At 40.0% G+C, this 25,877-nt stretch overlaps 1 protein-coding gene across 8 annotated transcripts in view; it reads left to right on the top strand.

Moving 5' to 3' along the window:
- ZWILCH (zwilch kinetochore protein) overlaps positions 1 to 25,877 on the top strand; it is a 39,818-nt gene that overhangs the window by 9,448 nt on the left and 4,493 nt on the right. For 3 of the 8 annotated variants that reach the window (XM_023654993.2, XM_023654992.2, XM_070270176.1), the window contains exons 5-17: positions 4,589 to 4,788; positions 5,370 to 5,440; positions 5,772 to 5,927; positions 7,713 to 7,784; positions 11,570 to 11,663; positions 12,199 to 12,248; positions 12,907 to 13,012; positions 13,565 to 13,644; positions 15,686 to 15,842; positions 16,360 to 16,388; positions 21,529 to 21,665; positions 22,785 to 22,880; positions 24,849 to 24,961. In XM_023654993.2, coding sequence (XP_023510761.1) covers positions 4,589 to 4,788; positions 5,370 to 5,440; positions 5,772 to 5,927; positions 7,713 to 7,784; positions 11,570 to 11,663; positions 12,199 to 12,248; positions 12,907 to 13,012; positions 13,565 to 13,644; positions 15,686 to 15,842; positions 16,360 to 16,388; positions 21,529 to 21,665; positions 22,785 to 22,880; positions 24,849 to 24,961 — 1,361 coding nt within the window. Of the gene's footprint in view, positions 1 to 4,588; positions 4,789 to 5,369; positions 5,441 to 5,771; positions 5,928 to 7,712; positions 7,785 to 11,569; positions 11,664 to 12,198; positions 12,249 to 12,906; positions 13,013 to 13,564; positions 13,645 to 15,685; positions 15,843 to 16,359; positions 16,389 to 21,528; positions 21,666 to 22,784; positions 22,881 to 24,848; positions 24,971 to 25,877 lie in introns of all 8 variants that reach the window. The other 5 variants (XM_023654987.2, XM_023654995.2, XM_070270166.1 and 2 more) reach the window with 3 other exon arrangements.

Below are 25,877 nucleotides of genomic sequence, written 5' to 3'. Positions count from 1 at the left end.
GCTATTGGCCAGGGCTGTGGATGGTAAACATCCTACGATGCATAAGGCTCTCCTGCACGAGGAATTATCCCACCCAGACGCCAGTCGTGCCCCTGTTGGAAACTCTGCTGTGTCTCTCTGTCCTGCCAGCATCACTTCCTGCCTCCACCACCTCCCCCCGCCCCCGTGTGGCCATATGCAGTTCCCCCTGCCCGCTTCCCTCACCTCCAAAACCAAAAAGTCTTTGCCATCAAGTTCTGGAGAATATAGTCATGTAAATAATAACATTAGAGAATAATGAGTATAACAACAGTGTTCACAAAGTGACTTTCCTTCTTGGTGGTTTTTGTTTCTTTTGCTTTGTTGAAGCTTTTAAAATTTTTATGTAGTTAGTTCTTTCCTAGCTTCTTCGTTTTAAGTCATATTTGGCCTTTTTCTTTTCTCCCTCACACCTTAAACATTGTTTGTTTGTGTGCTTTTCTCCAGTCAGCATCTGTGTGGGGTTTATCCACGTGCTTATTGTTTCTTTGCTCTCCAGTTCTTCTTGCTTTTCAGACCTGCCTTCTGGGATCATTGTATTTCCTTTTTGAAGTACAATCCCTTAGAAATTCCTTGCCTGAACATCTGTTGGTAATAAATTCAGTTTTCATCTCTTTGAAAAAAATTTTTAGGCCACATTTTTGGGTACCTTTTTTTTTTTCTTCTGTTACTTTTTGTTTATTTGAGTTCATAATAGTTTACATCATTGTGTAATTTCAGTTGTACATTATTTCTTGTCTGTCACCACATAAGTACTCCCCTTCACCCCCTGTGCCCACCCCCAACCCCCTTCCCCTGGTAATCACTGAACTGTTTTCTTTGTCCATGTGCTTGTTTATTTTCCACATATGAGTGAAATCATCTGGTGTTTGTCTTCCTCAGTCTGGCTTATTTTTCTTAGCCTAATTCCCTCCAGATCCATCCATGTTGTTGTAAATAGGATGCTTTTGTCTTTTTTATGGCTGAGTAGTATTCCATTGCGTATATATATACACACCACATCATCTTTATCCAATCATCAGTCGATGGGCACTTCAGTTGTTTCCATGTCTTGGCTATTGTGAATAGTGCTGCAATGAACATAGGGGTAAATATGTTACTTTGGCTTATTGATTTCAAGTTGTTTTGGTAGATACACAGTAGTGGGATAGCTGGGTCGTATGGTAGTTCTATTTTTAGTTTTTTGAGGAATCTGCATACCGTTTTCCATAGTGGCTGCACCAGTTTTCATTCCCACCAGCAGTGTATGAGGGTTCCCTTCTCTCCACACCCTCTCCAACATTTGTTATTTTTAGTCTTAGTGATTAACCATTTTAACTGGCATAAGGTGGTATGCTAGTGTAGTTTCAATTTGCATTTCCCTGGTGATTAGTGATGTTGAACATCTTTTCATGTGTTTATTGGCCATGTCTATATCTTCTTTGGAAAATTGTCTGTTCATATCGTCTACCCATTTTTTGATTGGGCTGTTTGTTTTTTTGTTGTTCAGTTGTGTGAGTTCCTTATATATTGTGGAGATTAATGCCTTATCGGATATATGATTTGCAAATATTTTCTCCCAATTGATGGGTTATCTCTTTGTTTTGATCCTAGTTTCTTTTGCTTTGCAGAAGCTCTTTAGTCTGATGAACTCCCTCTTGTTTATTTTTTCTTTTGTTTCTGTTGTCTGAGAAGACATGGTATTTGAAAAGATCCTTTTAAGTTTGATGTCAGAGGGTGTACTACCTATATTATCTTCCAGGAATTTTATAGTTTCAGGACTTATCTTCAAGTCTTTGATCCATTTTTAGTTTATTTTTGTGTATGGTGTGAGATAATGGTCTGCTTTCATTCTTTTGCATGTGGCTGTCCAGTTTCCCCAGTGCTACTGAAGAGACTGTCTTTTCTCTGTTGTATGTTCTCGGCACCTTTGTGGAAGATTAGTTGTCCGTAGATTTGTGGTTTTATTTCTAGGCTTTCAGTTCTGTTCCGTTGATCTGTGTGTCTGTTTTTGTACCAGTACATGTTGTTTTGATCACCAAGGCTTTGTAGTACATTTTGAAGTCAGGGATTGTGATGCCTTTGGGTAACTTTTAATTTTGATACCCTTTCAAATTTACAGAAAAGTTAAAAGAATAGTATAGGAACTTCTCTATACCCTTGACCCAGATTCACCCATTACGTATTTACGTTTTGCTGCATTTGCTTTGTCCTTCTCTCTCTTATTCTTCCTCTTCTACTCCTCCTCCACACCCCCATCTATATAAATACACATATCACACACATTTAAAAAAAATTTTATTGCGGTCTTAATAGTTTATAGTATTGTGAAATTTCAGTTGTACATTATTATTTGTCAGTCACCATATAAATGTGCCCCTTTACCCCATATGCCCACCCCCCAACCCCCTTCCCCTCTGGTAACAACTGATTTGTTGTCTTTGTCCATGTGTTATTTATCTTCCACATATGAATGAAATCATACAGTATTTGTCTTTCTCTGTCTGGCTTATTTCGCTTAACATAATACCCTCAAGGTCCATCCATGTTGTTGCGAGTGGGACAATTTTGTCTTTTTTTATGGCTAAGTAGCATTCCATTGTGTGTGTATATATATATATATACGCACCACATTTTCTTTATCCGTTCAGTCGACGGGCACTTGGGTTGCTTCCACATCTTGGCTATTGTGAAAATGCTGCAATGAACGTAGGGGTGCATAAGTCTCTTTTGAATTGTTGATGTCAAGTTCTTTGGATAAATACCTAGTAGTGGGATGGCTGGGTCGTATGGTATTTCTATTTGTAATTTTTTGAGAAATGTCCATACTGTTTTCTGTAGTGGCTGTACCAGTTTGCACTCCCACCAGCAGTATATGAGGGTTCCCTTTTATCCATATCCTCTCCAACATTTGTTTTTTTTCGTCTTGGTAATTATATGCCATAAAATTATGCCATTCTAATGGGTGTAAGGTGATATCTAAGTGTAGTTTTGATTTGCATTTCCTTGATGATTAGTGACGTTGAACATCTTTTCATGTGCCTGTTGGCCATCTGTATATCTTCTTTGGAAAAATGTCTGTTCAGATCCTCTGCCCATTTTACGATCAGGTTCTTTGGTTTTTCTTGTTGAGTTCACACACTTTTTAAATGAAATATTGACAGTATGTTGGAGATGTTGTGTTCCTTTACCCCTAAATACTTCGCTATGTATTTCCTAAGAAAAAGTACATTCTCTTACATAACCACAGAACAATGATCAAAATCTGGAAATTTAACATTGCTACAATACTATTACCTAATTCACTGTCTATATTCAAATTTCCTTAAGCATTCCAGGGATTAATGACCTCAAGCATCTTTTCGTGGGTGTATTGGCTCCTACTTTCTTCCCTCCTCCACCCCCAGCCAGTTTTATTGAGATATAATTGACATATCGTACTTATTTCTTTTGCTTCATCTCACAGCCTACTTCCACTTCCACTGAACATCTTCCCCACCGTATTGAACTCCCTACTTGTAGCAGCTATAATCCTGTCACACTTGGTCACTTTCTGGTGTGTGTATCTTGATCTGCCTGTTGTACCCTTCTCCGACTTCTTAACTAGGTGAAATATTTATGTGTTTTGCCACTTAATTTCCAGATTTTTGTTTCTGGGATACTGTGATATTGTGATTTATAATAAGAAACATGTATTTGGTCTTCATCCACTGTTCTTGGCACAGAGTTCCTAAAACTCTTGGAATTTCCTAGGTGATGAGAATGATGAAGGTGTCTTTTGTTAATGAGATGACTTTTGGAAAGCCCCTAAGTAACCTAAAGATGGGGGCTGGTTGCCAGGGGAACCAACTGTGTGATTTGGAGGGTTAGAACTTTTTGTCCTACCGCCATCTCTGGAAAGGGAGAGGGGCTGGAGATTGAGTTCAGTCACCAAAGGCCAGTTCTTTAATCAATCATGGTTATGTAATGAGGCCTCCACAAAAATGCAAAAGGCAAGGGTTTGGAGAGGTTCCGGGTTGGGGAGCATGTGGAGATGCAGGGAGAGTGGCATGCCAGGACAGGGCGTGGAACCTCCGTGCCCTTTTGCCATACCTTGCCCTGTGCAGCCCTTCCACCTGCCTGTTCCTGAGTTATATCCTTTTATAATAAGCCGGTAATCTAGTAAGTACAGTGTTTCTCTGAGTTCTGTGAGCTGCTCTAGCAAATTAATTGAACCCAAGGAAGGGGGTTGTTGGAACCTCTAATCTTTGGCTGGTTGATCAAAAGCAAGGAGGCAACCTGGACTTGCAGTGTCATCTGAAGTTGGATGGGAAGAGAGGCAGCCTTGAAGGACTGAGCCGTTAGCCCATGGGAGCTGACGCTGTCTCCGGGTAGATAGTGTCAGGATTGAGTTGAAATGTAGGACACCCAACTGGTGTTGGAGAATTGTTTGGTGTGAGGGAAACCCCCACACATTGGACTTGTGTGCAGAATCTTGGTGATCAGAAGAGTCAGAATCGTAGGTACCCTTCATGATATCTTTGGAAAAGAAACCTGTTGACTGATTGACAATCTGTACTTATAATTTATTCTTCCTACTCTTGTTTTCAAGGCAGTTAATTGGACTGTACACTATGGCTCACAATCCTAATATGACCCATTTGAAGATTAATCGGCCGGTTACTGCCCTCCCTCCCCTCTGGGTAAGGTGTGACGGTTCAGATCCTGAAGGTACCTGTTGGCTGGGAGCTGAGCTTATCACAACAAATAACAGCGTTACAGGAGTTGTCTTATATATGGCCACTTGTAAAGGTGAGTGCTTCTCTTCTTACTTTTATGGGGATGTGGATGTGTGTGTATTTATTTATTTGTATAGTTGTTGTTTTGTGGTTTTTACTGAAAATTGATACTGTTAAAAGGGAAGTGCCCACGAAGGAGCTTGTTAGCCACCATGAATCTGCTGGAGTGTGTAACCGCGTCGTATAGGAGATAGAACATGTAACCTGTCGTATAGGAGATAGTCCGGGAACGCGGGAAACAGATCTCCACGCGTCTGCATAGGAGTTTATACCTGTTTTGTTTGGGTTTCATTTGATTTATATGTGTGGATTTTTGGAAATTTTCATTGGAGAATAAAAAATTGAATGTAATGACGACATAATTCCGGTCTCGTAGTAGGCATTTAATTATACTTTTGCTAGTAGTATTGACATTTGTTCCACTTTCATTCTGTTATAAAGATTTCATTCATTTGTGATTTAAAATTTTATTTTAACAGTTATTAGGGTTAAGTTGTGGTACCCTCAGAATTTGAGGGATTATAATTTTCTAGCTCTAGCAATGTAATTTTGAATTAAACGTTTACATTTTTTTCTTTGTTTCATCTCCTATAGCAGATAAAAATTATTCTGTAAATCTTGAAGACTTAAAAAATTCACACAAGAAAAGACATCACTTGTCCACTGTAAGTACTTCTCTTCTACTCATATTATTTTCTTCAAGCTGTTATCAACCTGCCTTCCTGGTTTAAAGGTTTTTTCACTCCTAATGTGACTAGATATTTTTCTGTAGTATCAACATGTTTGTATTTATTTTCATATAAGCTAGTGACTGAAAATATCTGCCTTCTTGCCTTTTAGCTAATCTTTGGGATTAAAGATAATTGTCTTATTTTTCTATTTGAGATGAAAGTGTGGCTCTTTTTCTTCTTGGGGGAGAAGGATCGAAGTCGTTTTGGTAACGGGCCTTTGACGTGTGAGAGCATATCTAACTGCTCTGCTGGGTGTACCCTTTAGGTAACAGCCAGGGGCTTTGCCCAGTATGAGCTCTTTAAGTCCACTGCCTTGGACGATACAGTCACCGCGTCACAGACTGTGATCACTTTGGATATTTCCTGGAGTCCCGTGGATGAGATTCTTCAAATCCCCCCACTCTCTTCAACCGCAACTCTGGTAGGAGCAGAGCCTGCTTCCTGTTGAGTTAATGAGGCCCCTAAATGTGGGTTTAATTTTCACACAATTGTTGCTAGTGCTGCGTGCTTCTGGCCCCAGGCAGACAACTCTGAAAAGCTCGGCTGGCCCCTAAAGTCTCACCAGGGCAGCCAGTGGCGGTGTTGCCAGGCTATCTGATCCATCAGTTGCCCATAGTGTTGCAATTATGTGCCTTAAGAATTTTGCAGTGATTAATAAAGTCTCTCAAATGGGGACTCAAATGGAGTCATCAAAGTGACTTATCTCAGCTATTCTTAAAAGAGTGCAGAGGGCCGGCCCAGCGGTGCAGCAGTTAAGTGTGCACATTCCGCTTCGGCAGCCTGGGGTTCGCTGGTTCAGATCCCGGGTGTGGACATGGCGCCACTTGGCAAGTCATGCTGTGGCAGGCATCCCACTAATAAAGTAAAGGAAGACAGGCACGGATCTTAGCTCAGGGCCGGTCTTCCTCAGCAAAAAGAGGAGGATTGGTGGCAGATGTTAGCTCAGGGCTAATCTTCCTCAAGAAAAAAAAAAAGAGTGCAGCTATTGGCAACACATCAAGAATCATTATATTAGTAAGCCTTTTCACCCTATATTTACATTTCTAGAAATCTGTCTTAAATTAGAATGGCTAAGGAAAATACATGTACAAAGATATTCAATGCAGTGATACAGCTGTGTTTCCAAAATATTAAAAACAAAACCTGAATGTTCAATAGGGAAATGATTAAAATAGATTTCCCTGATGAGATATACATTCTTTAAAAATCATAATTTAAAGTCTCTTTAAAAATAATAGGAAATGCTTATTATTAAGCAAACAAAAGGAAAAACTACAAAATTGTATATATCATAGGATCTCTACTATGTTTTTAAAAAATATATACACAGAAGCCTGGCTAGTCTTAATAGTGGTTCCCTCAGAGTGGCTGGATTATGGATAATTATATTCTTTTTTTTTTTTAAAGGTTGGCACCTGAGCTAACAACTATTGCCAATCTTCTTTTTTTTTTCTTTCTGCTTTTTCTCCCCAAATCCCCGCAGTACATAGTTGTATATTTTAGTTGTGGGTCCTTCTAGTCATATGACATGTGGGATGCCACCTCAGTGTGGCCTGACGAGTGGTGCCATGTCCTTCCCCAGGATCCAGACCAGCGAAACCCTGGGCCGCTGAAGTGGAGCGTGCCATGAGGCCAGCCCCCAGATAATTATATTCTTAATGTTTTTCTTTTTCTGCAATATGAATTTATATACAATGACATTTACCCCTTTTTTTGTCTTTTCTTTCATCACCCCCCTTTTTTTAAGATCTTAGATATTAAAACCTTGACCTCTGACTAAGACACACATTGTTGCTTTAGTTAGAAGGCGTCTAATGAATGTATTTATTAGAGGGGTTTTATTTTTGGGGTGTGGTAATGCTAAATTTCTCGTTGAGCCTTAGATGTATCTATTTATATTTCTCCCACTTGTCCTCTTGGAAATTCAGTCAAACAGAGCATGTGAGGAGAGCATTGTTGCATGTAGGTACAGTGTGGTGTAGAGAGAGGATGTGATGGCCTGAACTGAGGTTACTCTGTGGGGATGGGCAGTATTTATGGTATCTGGGTACGATGTGCTAAATCAAGTATGGCCCCTCTTTTTCAATTCATTCGTGCTTTATGAAATATATTTTTTAGTGAGTGGGTACTTTGAAATGCAACTAACTGTGACCTTATGCCCAGAGGATGTGATTACCAGTGAAAACTGACTTTGGGAACTTTTTAGAATATTAAGGTGGAATCAGGAGAACCCAGAGGTCCTTTGAGTCACCTTCACAGAGAACTGAAATTTCTCCTTGTGAGTATCCTTCTGGAATTTGTGACTTGCATTCAATCTCATGTTTTCATAAAAATGTTTGCTCATATTATTGTTATTTAGTGTTGCATTCTTCAAAATTTGTTCTGAATGTTGTGTATTCATTAGATACTTATGGCAATTTGGGCAGTTTAATTTTACTACGTGGTAGTTGTCCTTTCAGTTACAGGGAGCGTGAGTTAGATAGTTAAAATTACAGCTCTTCTGTCTTTTCTATTGGAGTATTTGGGTTTTGTTCATATGACAGGGTGGGTCAGCTTCCAGTTTATTCCAAATGCGTATATAGGCTTCTTGTTAGTAACTGGGATTTTGATTGATGCTAAAGATTATTGAGCATGTGTTTCAAGAATTTTATGTTTCGGTAATTTTAGCTGCACTCTACAAATTGAATCTCAGGGATGCCTTGTTTTAATGCAGTAGAAATTCCAAATGTCTTAGCCTGGCGTACAAAGCCAGCTATATCCAGTCATTGCCCTACTTATTTCTTTTTTCTTTTCTTTTTTAACAGCTTTACTGAGATATAAATTATATCCCATAAAATTCAGTCATTTAGGTGTACAGTTCACTGGTTTTTAGTATACTTACAGAGTTGTACAACCATGACCATATTTAATTTTGGAGCATTTTCATCACCCCATAAAGAAGCCACTACCCATTAGCTGTCACCTCGGACCCCTCCAGCCCCTGGCAACCACTAATCTACTTTCTCTAGATTACTTTGTTCCTTTTTATTGCCAAATAGCATTCCATTGTCTAGATACACCACATTTTGTTTATCCATTCGTCAGCTGATGGACATTCCAGTTGTTTCGACGTTGGGCTATTAGGAATAATGCTGCCGTGAACAGTCGTGTACAAGTTTTTGTGTGACATATGTTTTCACATCTCTTGGCTGGAGTTGCTGGGTCATATGGTAACCCTATGTTTCACCTTTTGAGGCACTGCCAAATTGTAACTGTTTTCCAAAGCGGCTGTACCACTTTACGTTCCTACCAGACGTGTATGAGGGGTCCAGGTGTTCTATATCTAAGCCAGTGTTTGATATTGTCTCTCTTTTTAAACTATAGCCATCCTGGTGGGGATGAAGTGGTATCTCATTCTAGTTTTGATTTGCATTTCCCTGATGGCTAATGATATCGAGCATCTTTTCATGTTCTTATTGGCTCCTACTTATTTCTTTAGCTTAATCTTACACCCTACTTCCACTCACACTGAACCCCCAGCCCTCACCGTCTTGAGTTCCTGCTTATAGTAGCTCCGATCCTGTCACACTTTGTCACTTTCTGATGTGTGTGTCTTGATCTGCCTAGTGTACCCTTCTCCCACCCCTTTGCCGGGTGAGCTCTTGGTGACGTCTTCGCCTAGGATGCTTGCACTGATCCCTGAGGACGGCTTATGCTGCCTGTGCCTTGTGCTCCTGTAGAACTCTGCACACACCTCTTGTCAGAGTGTTTATCAAACACAGTCATTTGTTTACTTCTCTGTCTCCCCTACGAGACTTGAGTGCCGGGTGCCCCGTGGTGCCTTCAGCATCTAGCACAGTACCAAGCATTTTAATTCTTTTCCCTGCTGTTATTATTTCCCTGTTTGTACAAAACTTGGTGCTTTTTCTCCCTTTCTCACCTTTCTTCTTTCTTGAAAGCTCCTCTTTCAGGACCCTTCCTGTGGGCTTCTATCATACAACCCTCGTGTCTCTGCCCCTCTCTCTCCACCCTGGCAGAGAGCCTGGCCATTCAGTGATTTGACTAAGGCCTTTATGAGGGAACTCCAGACTCCCATCTTTCAACTGATCCCAGTTCCTACTTTTCCCCCTTCCACCTAATTATTTTCCACTTTCATAGAGTGCTATGACCCCAAACTCGGTATGTCCAAAATGAAACTTGAAATCTTCTCCAGGTTAGATCCCCTTAGAAAATCCCCCATTGCTGTCTGTGGTTCCACCATTCCTCCAATTTCCTGGGCTAGAAACTTTATATTTTACTTTAGTAAGAATTATATCTATCATCACCACTAATTGCCACAGCTAGAAGCTGCCACTCTGTGTGCCAAGCACATGGTTCTGGATTGTTCCCTTATTTTCCTGAGGTGTTGGCAACTGGTAAGTGGAAGGGCTGGTTCAAAACTCATTCAAATCCATGTCTGTCTGTGTGACTTGGAAGTCCATGCTTTGTTATAATCTCCCTTATAAACCACAGAATCTTAGATCTGCACATGGCCATACTCTCTCCAGATTCAATCCTTTGTATTTTTATAAATGAGTAGGCATTTTTATTTTATTCTACGTATTCTCTCTCTTGAATAAACTGTTCTTTTGTTCCTCTTAGCTTTCTCTCGCTGTTCCCGTCTTGGTTAAAGCCCTGATCACCTCCCTCCTGGACCACTCTAATGATCCTTCATTGTTTCTCAACAGGGACGCTATCAGCATTTTGGGCAGGACCATTCTTTGTGATTGGGACCATTGAACACATTGCAAGATGTTTAGCATCCTTGGCCCCCACTAAACTAAATGCTCAAAGTGCTCCTGTACCCGCAGTCATTGTGACACCCAAAATTATCTGCACATTTTTCCAAAGACCCCCTGGGGCTGGAGGATGATATCACTTCTGTTGAGAAACATTCTTCTTTTTTTTTTCCGTAGAATCCATCCTGGGTATTTTTGACAGAGGAATTCTTTATTTATTTACTTATTGTATTGTATTTTTTTTTTTTTGAGGAAGATTAGCCCTGAGCTAACTACTGCCAATCTTCCTCTTTTTGCTGAGGAAGACTGACCCTGAGCTAACATCCATGCCTATCTTCCTTTACTTTATACGTGGGATGCCTACCACAGCTTGGCTTTTTGCCAAGTGGTGCCATGTCCGTACCCGGGATCTGAACCGGCGAACCCTGGGCCACCGAGAAGCAGAACATGTGAACTTAACCTCTGCGCCACTGGGCCAGCCCTGACAGAGGAATTCTTAACTACTTGATCATGTCATTTTCCTGCCAAAAAATCAACAGTGGCTGTTGCCTTCCATATGAACTAAAAAGTCTTTTCAGGTTTTAAGATCGCTATTCCTGTCTAGCCCCTATTCGTTCTAACCTTATTTCCCACCGTTCCCTGGGTGTTTTCTCTGCCCTGGTTGGAAGCATCCCACCCTCCTCGTCTTATTCCGTGCTCCTTCCCTGCTGTTGCTGATGGTCCCCACATTTGAGCTGAGCTCCTCTTTCACATTGTTCCTCTGGCTATTCTAGCCTATTTTGGACCCTTTTCCTTCCTTTGGTTTAGATATTGTATGTACAGCATACACGTTTATATTGTTTTTATATAAACTTCCATTCAGTTTCACGTTTGCTGTTTTCTGATTATTGCATCTGAATTATCGGTCCTTCTTAACCAAAATTACAAGCTTCTTCAGGCAGGCTCATCGGTCTTGAATCCTCTGTAGCATCTGTGCATATGGTATCATAGTTCAGAACACTGTCTTTGACATCAGACTGTTGGATGTATGTCCTGGCACTGTCAGTTACTAATCAAGTGACCTTGAGCAAGTTGCTTAACCTCTCTTAGCCTCAATGAAATGGGGATGATGATAATATCTGCCTCATAGGGGTTTTGTGATGGTTAAATACCATACTAGTTATAAAACCCTCAACGGTTCCTGGCATGTGATTAAACATTCAAGAAATATTATAATGGCTAATGTTATTATTAAAGGCATCCTTATTGATTAAACTATGTTTTTTGCTAACAAGTTTTTCTGTTTGATGTTTTTCGTCTCCCATAGGTTTTGGCTGATGGTTTGAGGACTGGGGTAACTGAATGGCCTGAGCCTCTGGAAGCAAAATCTGCCGTTGAACTCATGCAGGAATTTCTGAATGGTGTTTGTCTTCCTAACTCACACTTCGATATTGTTTATATTTTCTTTACCGTTTATTTTCTTAATTGAGAATTTATACTTGCTATATCTAAATATAAGTTGTCGTTTTTGGCTTGGTATTCTTTTTGGTTGAGATATGTATAAAACTGTGAGGTCTGCCATGGCCAGAGGGGCAGCTTTTGTTCTGAACTGCTAATGTTAAAGGTCTATGCAATTTTAAGAATAATATTTAATTTAAATTTTATATCCCACAATTGTATTTGAGATTGTAGGAGAAGAGGGATGGGGCAGTAACCTTTGAGTACCTATCACTGCCCGACATTGTGTGTCGGGGGCTCACTGTTCCTCGCTTCCCCCTCACACCGTTACCTGGGGTGTACCGGTTATGGCGTCCACTGGAGAGGGAAGTAACGTGCTAAACTCCCCATTATACTTCTACTGCCTCCTTTTGACATTTGAAAATGGGATTAGGATGGAAATTATTTGGAAAGCAGAAAAATAAAATCCAGAGTTAATAAGCTTTTGCTGCTTTCTAGACTTAAATAAGCTGGATGGATTTGGTGACTCTACAAAAAAAGACACAGAGGTAAGTGATTATTATCAGTTAAAAATGTACACTGAAATAGCTTTGAAATTTGGTTGTAATGTTATCTTTTGTGTCATACCATCTCAAATGGATCTGGCACAGCCATGACAGTGTTTTGAGGGTAATTTCTTGTTTTTCTTTAACGTCAGTACTGGTGATTGTTTTCCTCAAGATCTGATAAGTATTTTTAAAGAGAATTAATACATATGTAGGTTAATTGCTCAACTGCAGAGAAGGAGAAATGACTATGTTAATATGCCATAACGTGGTATTACTATGGTATTCTAAGATACTATGAGATGGTATGTTGATGTGCCATACATGGTATTATTAAATTAAGCTAAATAGGTTGTCTTTTGACAAATAGGAAAATGGAGACAAAGGCAATTTAAATATTTTTACATGGAAGGAAAGTCAAATGCTTGCTTTTAGTCATCACAGTTTTAAAACAATTTTAGGGGTCCTGTTTGTCATTGTCAATTTATTTGTATCTCCTCATTAGTGAATGAAGTTGTAGAAAATTAGTTCACATCTGTGTGTGTGTTCGTGGATCCACATTTTCTTGGAGCAGCATTTGAAAGCTGTTTGGCCTTAAACTATTTCAATATATTTTTTTTTTTAGTAAACTGAGTATCTCTGACGCTTGCTTCTTTTTCAGACAGTGAAGCATGACAGTGCTGCCGTTGATCGCTCCATCGAGTGTCTCTTCACAGTACGGGGTGATCTCGATTTTGCTGAGCAGCTGTGGTGCAAAATGAGCAGTAGTAGGTATCCATCCTGATTGTAAAGTGAAATTTTTCCTGTTATTTCTTGGGTTTATTTTGAAGTCTTTTGGAAATAGTATAATGTGTACTGCTGGTCTCATGTGGACATCTGGTTCCTGTTTTATCAGATTCATTTCTAATAATGCATTGGCACATTCTAATCAAGAATTGTACTACCACAAGGCAATTCATAGAATCTATTTTATTCTCCTGCCTGAAGCATAAGACTTAGGTGGTTTCTATGCTATAGTTATGGGAACCAAAACATATACCATAGTGAAATTATAATTATTAAAAAAAGGAAAAGATATTCCTTAATATTTTACTAAGTGTGTTATCTTGTGGCACTGAGTTTAATTTCTTTCTTTAGAAACGCATTGAATCTTTTTTGGGGGGTTTAATTTCTCTCTCCTTTCCCATCCATAAAGTACAGAAAGTACTTGTCCATAAAGTACTTGTCTTCCACTTCATTTATGTATCCTTAAGATTAATGACATCTTTGATCTGCAGAAATAACCATGAAAATAACATTAGGCTGACTTGCTTTCCAAGGCGTGATCTCCTATCAAGACTTGGTGAAGTGTTTCGCGTTGATCATCCAGAGTCTGCAGCGTGGTGACGTCCAGCCGTGGGTAGGTTTAGCAGCGGTGCTGGAACATGTTCACAGCGTAGCGGGGTGGTTAAGAACACAGGCTCTGGGGCAGACTGCCTGGGTTTCCATTCCAGCCCTGCTGCTTTCTAGCTGTGTAACCTTGGGCAGGTTCCTTTACTTCTCTGTGCGCCAGTTTCCTCGTCTATAAAGTAGGGATAAGAATAGTATCCACCACATAGTGTTGTTTTAGGATTAAATAATTTAATTCATGTAAAACACTTAGTGCCCAGCTGGTAGTTAAGTGCTCAGTATCTGTAAGCTGCTGATATAGTTATTGCTGTTGCTATGAATGATCACTCTCATATACCACTGATGCGAGTACAAATTGGAACACGCTCTAAAACGCAATTTTAATAATGTATTAAGATCCTCAAAATGTATATCATGCCCTTTCAATGAATAATTCTTTTGTTAGCATCCATCCAAAGCTCATACACACAACTATGTGTCAAGATTTTATGTATTAGAATAGTTATTGCAGCCTCATTTATGGTAGCAAAAAATTGTAAATGATCTGAATTCTCACTGTTTTTCTTTTTTTTTTATTGAGGTATCCGCTATTAATGGAATGACTAAGTGAATAATGATGGAGCCACATGATGGCACATGTAATAGTTGCTAAAAATGGTGCTGACAGATGATGTAGAGAAATGCTTGTAAAGTTCAGTAAAAAAAAAGGAGTATATACTATTGTATAAAAGGTGTAATTTTGGAGAGAAAAATCTGGAAGTAAATATGCTAAAATGTTATAGCAGTCACCTCTGGTGGAAGGGATACAAATGAATTTTTCCAACTGCGTTATACATTTCTGTACTTTACAGATTTTCCATAATGAATTTCTGCTTTTATAATTTAAAAAAAGCTAGGCAAAAAGCTAGGAACAAAAAGATTCTCATTTAATAGGAATTATTTTAAATAATGTGGCTGCCAATTCATGACTCTAAAACTTAGAAATTTTCATAGGTGTGAACAAGGATACACTCCAGAGCAAAGTCTTGCAAACTCTGCTCTAATTGAGCATGAGTGACTTTAGGCATTTTAGGCTTGGCCATTGAATTCTTCTCTTGAGAGTCTCTCTGTTTGTGAGATATTTATAAGTATATCCCTACTGTGTGCAACAAGTGCAGACAAGGTGAAAATAGTTTAAAAAAATTCAAAAGATTGTGATGAAAATTAGAGATAATAGGAAGACAGTAGTGAGATGTCAAATATTTTAGGTATGTTTAAAATTAATTGTTTAACATTTGGAACACATGTTAGGTCTATAAGCTCACAGCTCTTATTTATTTATTTATATTCTTTTTTTTTTTTGAGGAAGATTAGCCCTAAGCTAACATCTGCCACCAATCTTCCTCTTTTTGCTGAGGAAGACTGGCCTTGAGCTAGCATCTGGGCCCGTCTTTCTCTACCTTATATGTGGGATGCCTACCACAGCATAGTTTAACAAGTGGTGTGTAGGTCCACACCCAGGATCCGAACCAGTGAACTCTGGGCCGCCGACGTGTGAACTTTACTGCTGCACCACTGGGCCAGCCCCTCACAGCTCTTTTTAATTTGCAAATGATCAAGTCAGTATGTTGGCTGTTGTAGCCAATAAAGAATTCCTTATGACACACGCACAGACCATTGAGGGAGCAGCAGCAGGTTTTCGGTGTAGTTGAAGATATTCAATTTTGGAAAAGATGCCCGATAGCACTTAATCAGCCAGGAGAAGAGAATTCCTAGTTGTAGAGCTTCAAAGGTCCCGCTCTGCCTTCTCTTTCGTGCAATTGTATCTAGAGGTGATGAGTTTAAACCCTTCTTAATTGCTTTGGACTTAAGTAAATAAGGTAGGAATGGCACTTTAGAAACTGCCGTGTTTGTAACTTGGGTGCTTTTATTCAAACAATTTGTGGTATCAGGAGACTAAAAATGCAAGCTTATCGTTTTTAGCTTGAAGCTCATGCAGTCTGCTTCTCTTTTGCTTACTGGGCTTATTTATCATTTTATTTATGGTTTTATAAAATTTTCTCGATTTCTAGCTCCATAGTGGGAGTAACAGTTTACTAAGTAAGCTGATTCATCAGTCTTATCATGGAGCCATGGACACAGTTTCTCTCAGTGGGACTGTTCCAGTTCAGATGCTTTTGGAAATTGGTTTGGACAAACTGAAGAAAGATTATATCAGTTTTTTCATAGGTAAGTCCCTTTCCCAGCTCAAGAAATTAAAAAATACATCACGGTTGGCAGCCATAGGTAATCTCAGGTTTGATCTTTCTACTTGTCCCTGGTTGGTTGTAGTCCTGGCTTTGCCCCTGGTTCGTTGTGAGACCAGCATTTCTGTTCTCTGGGCCTTCGTTTCCCCTTCAATAAAGATTAGATTAAAGAGGACTGGAGTTTTTATTTGTTTGTTAGTTTTTAGTTCAGACATTTTGAGATTCTATGAGGTTAGTGTAGTAAATAAAACACCCTTTTTTGTGATGCTGCTTTAATAGCCAACACGTGGTTGTTTTTATTAGGGGCAAGCTGTGACCATTTTTATAAGTACTAGTATATATTTATAGTGTAATGTGCCAGAAAATTTGGCTCTTTGTGAGAAACTTTTTAGCTTGAGCATTTCTTTTATACATGAACTATGAAAACTTTTTCTTAAATTGCTCAACATGTAATACACAATACCTAAAGCTTATTTGCATATGTGTATTTTTTTTAATAGGTCAGGAACTGGCATCTTTGAATCATTTGGTGAGTTTTTTTTTATTCTAAAGTTGGTTTTTCTGTTATTGTCATTCTGCATACAATTATTAAGGACCTACTCTGTGCCAGCCTCTGTCCTAAGTCCTAGGAAGCAGATAAATAAGACAGTCAGTGCCCTTAATTATACTGTCTAATAAGGCAGACAAAAAAGTAGCCCATTCAATGTCATTTCATGATACTGAAGTATAGTTGTATCCTGCTTAAACCAAGGTGCTCCCACAACTCTCGTTTACCTAAAAGGGTTAGCGAATGCCTTCCTTTGGTAGGCCCTGTAGAATTTCCTATGTTCTGTAATATATTGATTCAAAAGATGCTTCTGAGTTTCAGAGTCATGATTACGAGCTTTCGTATTTTCCTGGTGTACTGATTTAGAAAGTTTAGGAGATTGACGATCATCTGTACTGACCCTGACATTCGTTGGGAGATCCTTTTAGAAAATGGATCTATAGTATCAACTTGTTTGTCATTTGTCTCTTATAAAAATACAAGATAGAAAAACTCTAGCTATATTGTGCAAAGTAAGACTCAGTTGGATTCTTTTGAGGTTAATTTTTGCTATTCAAATTTTAACGATTTTATTAAGAGTACATATTTTTAGTGGAAACATGCTTTAGCAAAATATATATATGATAATGGAGGGCCCAGAGGAGATTGCTTGGTGTTTTTATACTTTTTCTTTTTTTTTTTTTGTTTGAGGAAGATTGGCCCTGGGCTAACATCTATGCCCATTTTCCTCTATTTTATATATAGGACACCTGCTACAGCATGGCTTGATAAGCAGTGCTAGGCCCGCACTGGGATCTGAACCAGCAAACCCTGGGCCACTGAAGCAGAACATGAGAACTTAACTGCTATGCCACCGGGCTGGCCCTTTATACATTTTTTTAAACTTAGAAAAGTAATAACATTTTTGAAAGTTAGACTATAGTTCAGACATACCTTTTATCTCATCACCCAAATATGAGTGCTCTTATTTTTATGAATTTCCCTCAAGTCATTTCATATGCCTTGTTTTTTTAAATATGGTGCAGACTTTCGACACAATAGTCCTTAAACTTTGAGAATCTCCTAGAAGATTTTGAAGTGCTAATTCCTGGGCCCCTATGGCTCAGTAGGCATAGGGCTCAGGAATACGTCCTCAACTTCTAGAGGCCACTCCATTCCTTGGCTGCTGGCCCCTTTAAGAGTTCATGTGGTTGGACTGGGCTCACCTGCATAATCCAGGCTGCTCTCCCAATTTTAAGGTCAAATGACCTTAATTCCATCTACAACCTTAATTCCTTTTTGCCATAAATGCAACATATTCACTTCTGGGATTAGGGCATGGACATCTTTGGTTTTCTGCCTTTCTCAAGCAGGCCACATCTTGAGAAACACTGGGCTACATTGCCTCCAGGTAATCATTGACATCAGGCTGTGTCACCTCTGTGCAGTCTTGTGGGCAGGCAGAGGTCGAGCAGCCTAGGTTGTAGCATGGGCGGAGACAGTCAAAGGGGGAGGGCAATCTGGGCGTGTTCCTTTGTGCAAAGAAGCTCCTGGGGTGCTCCCCCTCCAGAGCTGTCCGGGGACCACTGGGAATACGGGTGACAGGTGCAGGTGATGGAGTGGTCTCTAGCTTGTGTTGGGGTCCTCCCTTCCTGGGACCATGCCTATTTTCCTACTTGTGTTATTTTCACATGTTGGAATAACCTTTGTAAGACAATAAATATGTCCCTATATTTTGGATTTAATTGTAAATGAATTTGGATTTTAAATTATCACATTTTGCTTAGCTTCTTTTAAACTGTAATTTAGGGTTACCCAGGGATCTCTCCTACTCCCCTGCCATTACCTCCAATCAATTTTTTTGGTGAGGAGATTGGCCTTGAGCTAACATCTGTTGCCAGTCTTACTATTTTTGTGTTGTTTTCCTCCGCAGAGCCCCAGTACGTAGTTGTATATCCTAGTTGTAGGTCTTTATAGTTCCTCTAAGTGGGACGCCGCCTCAGCGTGGCTTGATGAGCGGTGCCATGTCCAGATCTGAACCGGCGAACCCCGGGGCCGCCAAAGCAGATGGAGTGCGCGAACTTAACCACTTGGCCACGGGGCCGGCCCCTGACTGTAACTTTTCCCTTACTGTATTAGTTTTCTATTACTGTCTAAACTTGGAAGCATAAGTGAACACAAATTTATTATCTCAGTTTCCAGGGGTTGGGAGTTGGGCTCATTTTAGCTGGGTCCTCTGCTTAGGGTTTCACACGGCTGAGATCAAGATGTCAGCCAGCTGTGTACTCATCTGGAGTCTTGATAGAAAAGGTCCACTTCCAGGTTCTCTCATTTGTTGTTGGCAGAATTCACTTACTTCTGGCTCTATGATGAAGGTCCCTGGTTTCTTGCTGTAGCTGGTGGCCCAGGACAAGTCTCAGGTTTTAGAGGTTGCTTGCCGGTCCTTGCCATGTGGCCCTCTCCAAAACATGATAGTTTGTTTCTTCAAAGCCGGTGCGAGAGCCTCTCTAATGCTTCATCTTCTTTTAAAAGGCTACCTGACTAGGTCAGAGTAATGAGCAGGTGATACTCTTGCTTTTGATTAGCTCGCAGTCCATCAACCAGTAACCTAATCCTGGGAGTAACACCCCCTCATACTTGCAGGTTCTGGCTTCATTCAGGGTGAAGGGAATTATACAAGATGTGTACTCCGGGGGCCAGGCGTCTTGGGGTCATTGTAGAAGTCCATCTAGCGTATTTTCCATGGGTTATTTCCTTAGGATGGGTTCTCAGAAATAGAAGGTCTGAGCATTTTCTGATGCTTGATATACGTTGCCATATTTCTTTTCCAAAGGGTCATACCAATTTACCAGTAATGTATGTTAGTGGAAGCTTATCAATACACTTGCTTAATTTCTTGGTACTTCAGGTTTACTGTCTGATTTTAGAAGTGGACACTTCCGTCAACCCAGCAAGTGGATTGAAGTTCAGAATGATCTTGTGGATTTACCTTCCTTCCACTTGGAGAGCTTGGGGCAGTGTTAGTCACCCACTTGGGCCTCCTCGATGAAGGAGTTCTGTGATTTGCCTTTACCAGAGAATATGTATAATGGTTTGCTTAGAACATTCTCAGTCAATCAGTCAAGACTTTACTTACAGTTTAGTTTGAGGAAGAATATGGAAAGGCGGAAAGCTGCCTAGCTGCCTCCTGTCTTTTTTTCCCTCTATCAATCAAGCATCCAAACCTACGTTTGGCAGGCATAGCCATATTCTTCCCAAAGATTCCGCTTGTTCTTTTTTTTTTTTTTTTTAAAGACTTAATTTTTTTTTTTTTTTATTAATGTTATGATAGATTACAACCTTGTGAGATTTCAGTTGTACATTTTTGTTAGTCATGTTGTGGGTACACCACTTCCCCCTCCGTACCCTCCCCCCACCCCCCCTTTTCCCTGGTAACCACCGATCAGATCTCCTTCTCAATATACTAATTTCCACCTATGAGTGGAGTCATATAGAGTTCGTCTTTCTCTGACTGACTTATTTCGCTTAACATAATGCCCTCGAGGTCCATCCACGTTGTTGTGAATGGGCCAATTTCGTCTTTTTTTATGGCTGAGTAGTATTCCATTGTGTATATATACCACATCTTCTTTATCCAATCATCAGTTTCTGGGCATGTAGGCTGGTTCCACGTCTTGGCTATTGTAAATAATGCTGCGATGAATATAGGGGTGCAACGGACTCTTGAGATATCTGATATCAGGTTCTTAGGATAGATACCCAGTAATGGGATGGCTGGGTCATAGGGTATTTCTATTTTTAACTTTTTGAGAAATCTCCATACTGTTTTCCATAGTGGCTGTACCAGTTTGCATTCCCACCAACAGTGTATGAGGGTTCCTCTTTCTCCACAACCTCTCCAACATTTGTCGTTCTTGGTTTTGGATGTTTTTGCCAATCTAACGGGGGTAAGGTGATATCTTAGTGTAGTTTTGATTTGCATTTCCCTGATGATTAGCGATGATGAACATCTTTTCATGTGTCTATTGGCCATATTCATATCTTCTTTTGAGAAATGTCTGTTCATGTCCTCTGCCCATTTTTTGATCGGGTTGTTTGTTTTTTTGTTGTTAAGCAGTGTGAGTTCTTTGTATATTATGGAGATTAACCCTTTGTCGGATAAGTGGCTTGTAAATATTTTTTCCCAATTAGTGAGCTGTTTTTTTGTTTCAATCCTGTTTTCCCTTGCCTTGAAGAAGCTCTTTAGTCTGATGAAGTCCCATTTGTTTATTCTTTCTATTGTTTCCCTCAACTGAGGAGTTACAGTGTCCGAAAAGATTCTTTTGAAACTGATGTCAAAGAGTGTACTGCCTATATTCTCTTCCAAAAGACTTATTGTCTCAGGCCTAATCTTTAGGTCTTTGATCCATTTTGAGTTTATTTTGGTGTGTGGTGAAAAAGAATGGTCAATTTTCAATCTTTTGCATGTGGCTGTCCAGTTTTCCCAGCACCATTTGTTGAAGAGACTTTCTTTTCTCCATTGTAGGCCCTCTGCTCCTTTGTCGAAGATTAGCTGTCCATAGATGTGTGGTTTTATCTCTGGGCTTTCAATTCTGTTCCATTGATCTGTGGACCTGTTTTTGTACCAGTACCATGCTGTTTTGATCACTGTAGCTTTGTAGTATGTTTTGAAATCGGGGATTGCGATTCCGCCGGCTTTGTTTTTCTTGCTCAGGATTGCTTTAGCAATTCGCGGTCTTTTGTTCCCCCATATGAATTTTAGGATTGTTTGTTCAATTTCTGTGAAGAATGTTCTTGGGATTCTGATTGGGATAGCATTGAATCTGTATATTGCTTTAGGTAGTATGGACATTTTAACTATGTTTATTCTTCCAATCCATGTGCAAGGAATGTTTTTCCATCTCTTTATGTCATCGCCTATTTCTTTCAAGAAAGTCTTGTAGTTTTCATTGTATAGATCCTTCACTTCCTTGGTTAAGTTTATCCCAAGGTATTTTATTCTTTTCGTTGCGATTGTGAATGGGATAGAGTTCTTGAGTTCTTTTTCTGTTAGTTTATTGTTAGTGTATAGAAATGCTACTGATTTATGCACGTCCGCTTGTTCTTTAACTCCCTATTTTGCTTGTACTTTTCTTCATTCCAGGAATATTTCATTTCTCCATCAGTTGATATACAAGAACAGGTTTATCGTGTTCAAAAACTCCACCATATTCTGGAAATACTAGTCAGTTGCATGCTTTTCATTAAACTTCAACATGAGCTCCTCTTTTCTTTAACACAGTGAGTATTTCTCTGTTGTTTACTTACATAAAAATGTATTCTCTTCTGAAATAGTTGCAGCCAAAATATATGCATTTTGTGCTATGAGTTCGGATAGAATCTGCGCCCTGTCCGCACGGTAGCAGAGTGGTTCCATGTCACTGCCGGAGGGAGGAAAGACTCATGGATTCAGAGGGATCCGGTTTGACACCTGGCGCTGACACTTCCTGACTTGCTGAGGAAGTTTCCTTTCACTGCAGCTTGTTTTCTCATCTGTGAAAAGGCTCTAATAACCTCATGTGTTTGTGTTAGGATTAAATGGTGTAATATGCGTAAAGTACCTGACACTTAGAGGTGCTTAACAAATATTAGTTCCTTCTCTTTTCTGTGCATCCTTATAAGTTTAGGCCAAACTAATCTTTGCCAGCCGTCTCCATGGTAACTGAATGGAATCAGATATTATCACTAGACCTCTATCAGTAGTATTGCTGTAATTTTAGAGATTCTGCTGATCAGTTTCACTGAAAACAGTTTGGAATGATTCTCATACGTGGATTGCTGGGGTCTTATGTGTATTTGAGGTTTCCAACTGGAAATCAGTGAACTGGCCAGTGGAAGGACTGGGTTTCTTTTTCCCTGTGGAAGGAAATGAACCACTGTCTTTTCTAAAATTAGAATTTCCTTAGTTGTAAAGGGAAAAGTTTGAAATAATTATTATTTTTTCCATTAAAGAGCAGTAGTTAACTCTTTAATTCCCCAGACTCAGAACACCGTGGAGGCTGTCTCTGTCTTTTGCCTCTTTTTGTTTTTCTCTTTCTCATACGTCTTTCTCCCCACTTAAGCCTTTACTTGGGTTCAACTTAAATATATTTTATATTTATGAGAAATATGTCCACAATTAATTTTTAAAAAGTGAATGAGATTGTTTTTCAAAGAAAAAAAATAACCTAATTTTTTGGGAGAAGAGGGTTTATTTGTTTTTTATTTTTGTGGCTCTGAAATTATTCTCCTGTTGATGTTATGGTTAGTGGTATTCAATAAAATGTTTCCTTTATGAGCTTTAGACTACAGATACAGGAAAGCCTTTCTCTCCAAGTCACGTTTTTTCCAAAAGAAGTTCTTTTTCTTTCCTTTTTTTAGATCTTGCATAAAATACTATAAACAAAATCCTCTTGATGAGCAACACATTTTTCAGCTGCCAGTCAGACCAACTGCTATAAAAAACTTATATCAAAGGTAAGCAATTTCATAATTATACTTTAAGTGCAGCCATGATTCTAGGCAATTTCAGTCTCTGTTCAGGGGACCTCATGACGCAGAGCTGTTTCACCTCTGCGACCACGATCACCCGATTCCCACTGTCTGACCATAGTCTGATAGACTTCTCCGTCTTCCTTCTCCCGGACCTTTTGTCTGCTCTCTGTAGGCTGTTGGGCCTCTAGTCTTTCCTTTTTCTCTTAATTCGTAATTCCTTCACAGAGTAGGGCAGAAAGTACAGCCAGCAGGAAATGACAGGCTGGGAAAAACTGATGAGGGGAATGACAACAAAGTCAAGGGTCTGGCTGTGGGAGTGGGAGCAGGGTTTGGGATCGGGGAGGTCTGGGGCGGTGAGGCTAAGAGGATAGATTACCCGTCCACATGGACGCTGAGGACACGGGGGTTGCCTCAGTGATGGTCTCCTCTCATTCATCCCTCAGCATATAAGGGACTTGAAATTTCTCTGTACTAAAGCCGCTCTATTCAAACCCTCCTCTCATTAGTCACCTGTTCGCCAAACCTCATCGCTCCCCTGAAACTGCTCTGGCAAAGCTCTCCAGTGGCCTAATCACGCAATCCGGTGGACAGTTTCCAGGAGAAGAGTGTCGGCCCCGGTGCTTAGCTGGCCCTCACCTCCTTCTCCTTCAGCGAGCACTTAAAGGCTCTTCGGCATCTGGCCTTTTTGCTGTGTTGAGCTAATGCCCTTCCTTCGTTTCTCAGACATAACATTCTGTCTTAATTTTTAATTCTACTCTCTGCCCACCTCCCAGCCTGAGACTAGTTCTCTTTTCAGCTTCTTTCTCTGCCTGCTTCATGTGTGAGTTTTCACCAGAACTTCATCTTCTGCCCTCTTTTCTCCTTACTTCCTGTCTTCCCTGGGGGCTGCACTCATACTCCAGGCGTCAGTTCCTCTTCGCTAGTGACAGTTCACGCCCTGTATCTCAGCTTCTCCTGAGCATCACATCCATGGTTCTAAATGCCTGTTAGATGTGAACCCTCAACTTCACCATCCTGTAGATAGTTCAGACTAAATCCAAGCCCCTCATCCCCTTCCTAACGCTTTTCCTCCTCCAGGATTTTCTCTCTCAAGTGACCGTTACTAATCTCCACCTGATGCCCCAGACAAACCTAGGACTCATCTTCCACTCATTGTTGTCACTTCCTCCCTCCGTTAAGTGGTTACCAAGTCCTGACCTTCGTGGAAGCTCTCGAATCCACCCCCTTCTCTCCCTCTTCACCTCGTCGTTCCTCGCCTCCCGCCTGGTCGTGTCATGCCTGGCAGTATGGTAGAATCCTTTTTCCTGCTGCCCTTCTGCCTCCGTTTTCTCCCTTCTCTACGCCACTGCCCAAGTGGTCTTCCTAAGAGTCAGACGCCGTCATGACTTCCTTCTGTTTAAGTGGCCCCCTTACCTTCAGGGCAGTGTTCCAGTGCCTGAGCGCGGTCTGTGAGGCCTTCTGTGCCTGGCCTCTGTGCCTTTCTGGCCCACGTGCCACCGTGTCTTCCCTCTCTCCTTTTGAGTTAGAGAAACTGTCGCTGCATTTCCTCAGACCCTCCACAGGCCCACCTCTGAGCGCCCACGCACGTGTCTGTCCTGGACCTTGTCCGCTTGACTGACTGACTCCTCCTTAGAATTTCATACTCAGCTCAAAGGCCTCAGTCTCTGAGGAGTCTTTTCCAGCTCTACAATCCCAATCTGAGTTAAATTACCCCTCTTTTACTGTCCCCTACCACATTCGGGATTCCTCTATTATAGCATTTCTTTTTAATTGTTATCATTTATATCCTTTTTGCTCTCGCTCTTTTGACTGTGCTTCTTGAGGGTGGGAATTGTGTGACCTCTTCATCTCTTCTTCCTCAGTGCTTATCAGCAAGGACTTCACTGAGTGACTACAGAAGGAAGGAAATGGGGTTTTTTCCCTCCCCTTTGATGTTTTTTCTTTCTTTAGTGAGAAGCCCCAGAAATGGAGAGTGGAAATAAATAGTGGTCAAAAGAAAGTGAAAACAGTTTGGCAACTGAGTGACAGCCCACCTGTAGACCATCTGAATTTTCACAAACCCGGTAAAGATGGTTTGTAATCTTTTCAGATAAATTATTCCAATAGAAAATAAACTAAGTTTACTGGTGGAGATCATTATTATAGCTCTTGTGACAAGTTTTAAATAGTTTTCCTGAACTCTTGGTATAAAACATATATATTCTGGAAAAAAAAAATCATGAAAGAGTACTTTTTCTCATTATCCTGGATAGAGGAGCTTTTAGTAAGTCACACAGTAGGGACATAGGTGTAAAAATAGGTAATAAGATGGAAATACCAGCTCATACTTCACCCTTTCACACACTGTTTACAACAGTGATGATATTTCCGCCCTAATGTCTTCTCTGTGGCTGCAATAAGGGTTGAGCTTTCTAGTATTCTATCAAAGATGGTTTGTGTCAAAGAATATCTTTTATCCCCTGGCATAATCACCTGGCCCACCACGTCTTCCCCCTTCAGTAAGCACCCATAAAAGTGTTATCTTCATGGGTATGGCTAGTATGGGGCTGTCTTCTCTGATTTGTATAGGTCTTAAAAGGCTGCATTCAAATATTGCAAGGATTATCCAATATCAAATCTGATGGTTTTAAGACAGAATTTAAGAAGATTTTTGAAGGCCTGTAGTCAATCACTGTTGGGAATGCAAATAGTCCTATTTTCATGATTGATGCTTTGAAAATTATTTCCAGAAAATGTTTATTCTTCTCCCTAAAATATATTTTGATTCAGGCATAATGGAAACTTCTCTATTCATATGGCTGAACTATCAAAGTCCTAAAGAAACTGAAAGAATTTCCTGAGAACCATCATTTAATATCGTGCTGTCTTTCTAAGTATGATATAAAACTTGAAAGCTATAAAAGATTGAAAATCAACTACATAAAAGATAGAAGCATTTCTGCATGGCGAAAAATACCATAAGCAAAACAACCGATAAAT

The sequence above is a fragment of the Equus caballus genome, chromosome 1, assembly GCF_041296265.1.
Source record: "Equus caballus isolate H_3958 breed thoroughbred chromosome 1, TB-T2T, whole genome shotgun sequence".
In the NCBI taxonomy this organism is placed as follows: domain Eukaryota; kingdom Metazoa; phylum Chordata; class Mammalia; order Perissodactyla; family Equidae; genus Equus; species Equus caballus.
Note: the sequence above shows the minus strand (reverse complement) of the source record. Positions and strands in the feature narration are given on the sequence as shown.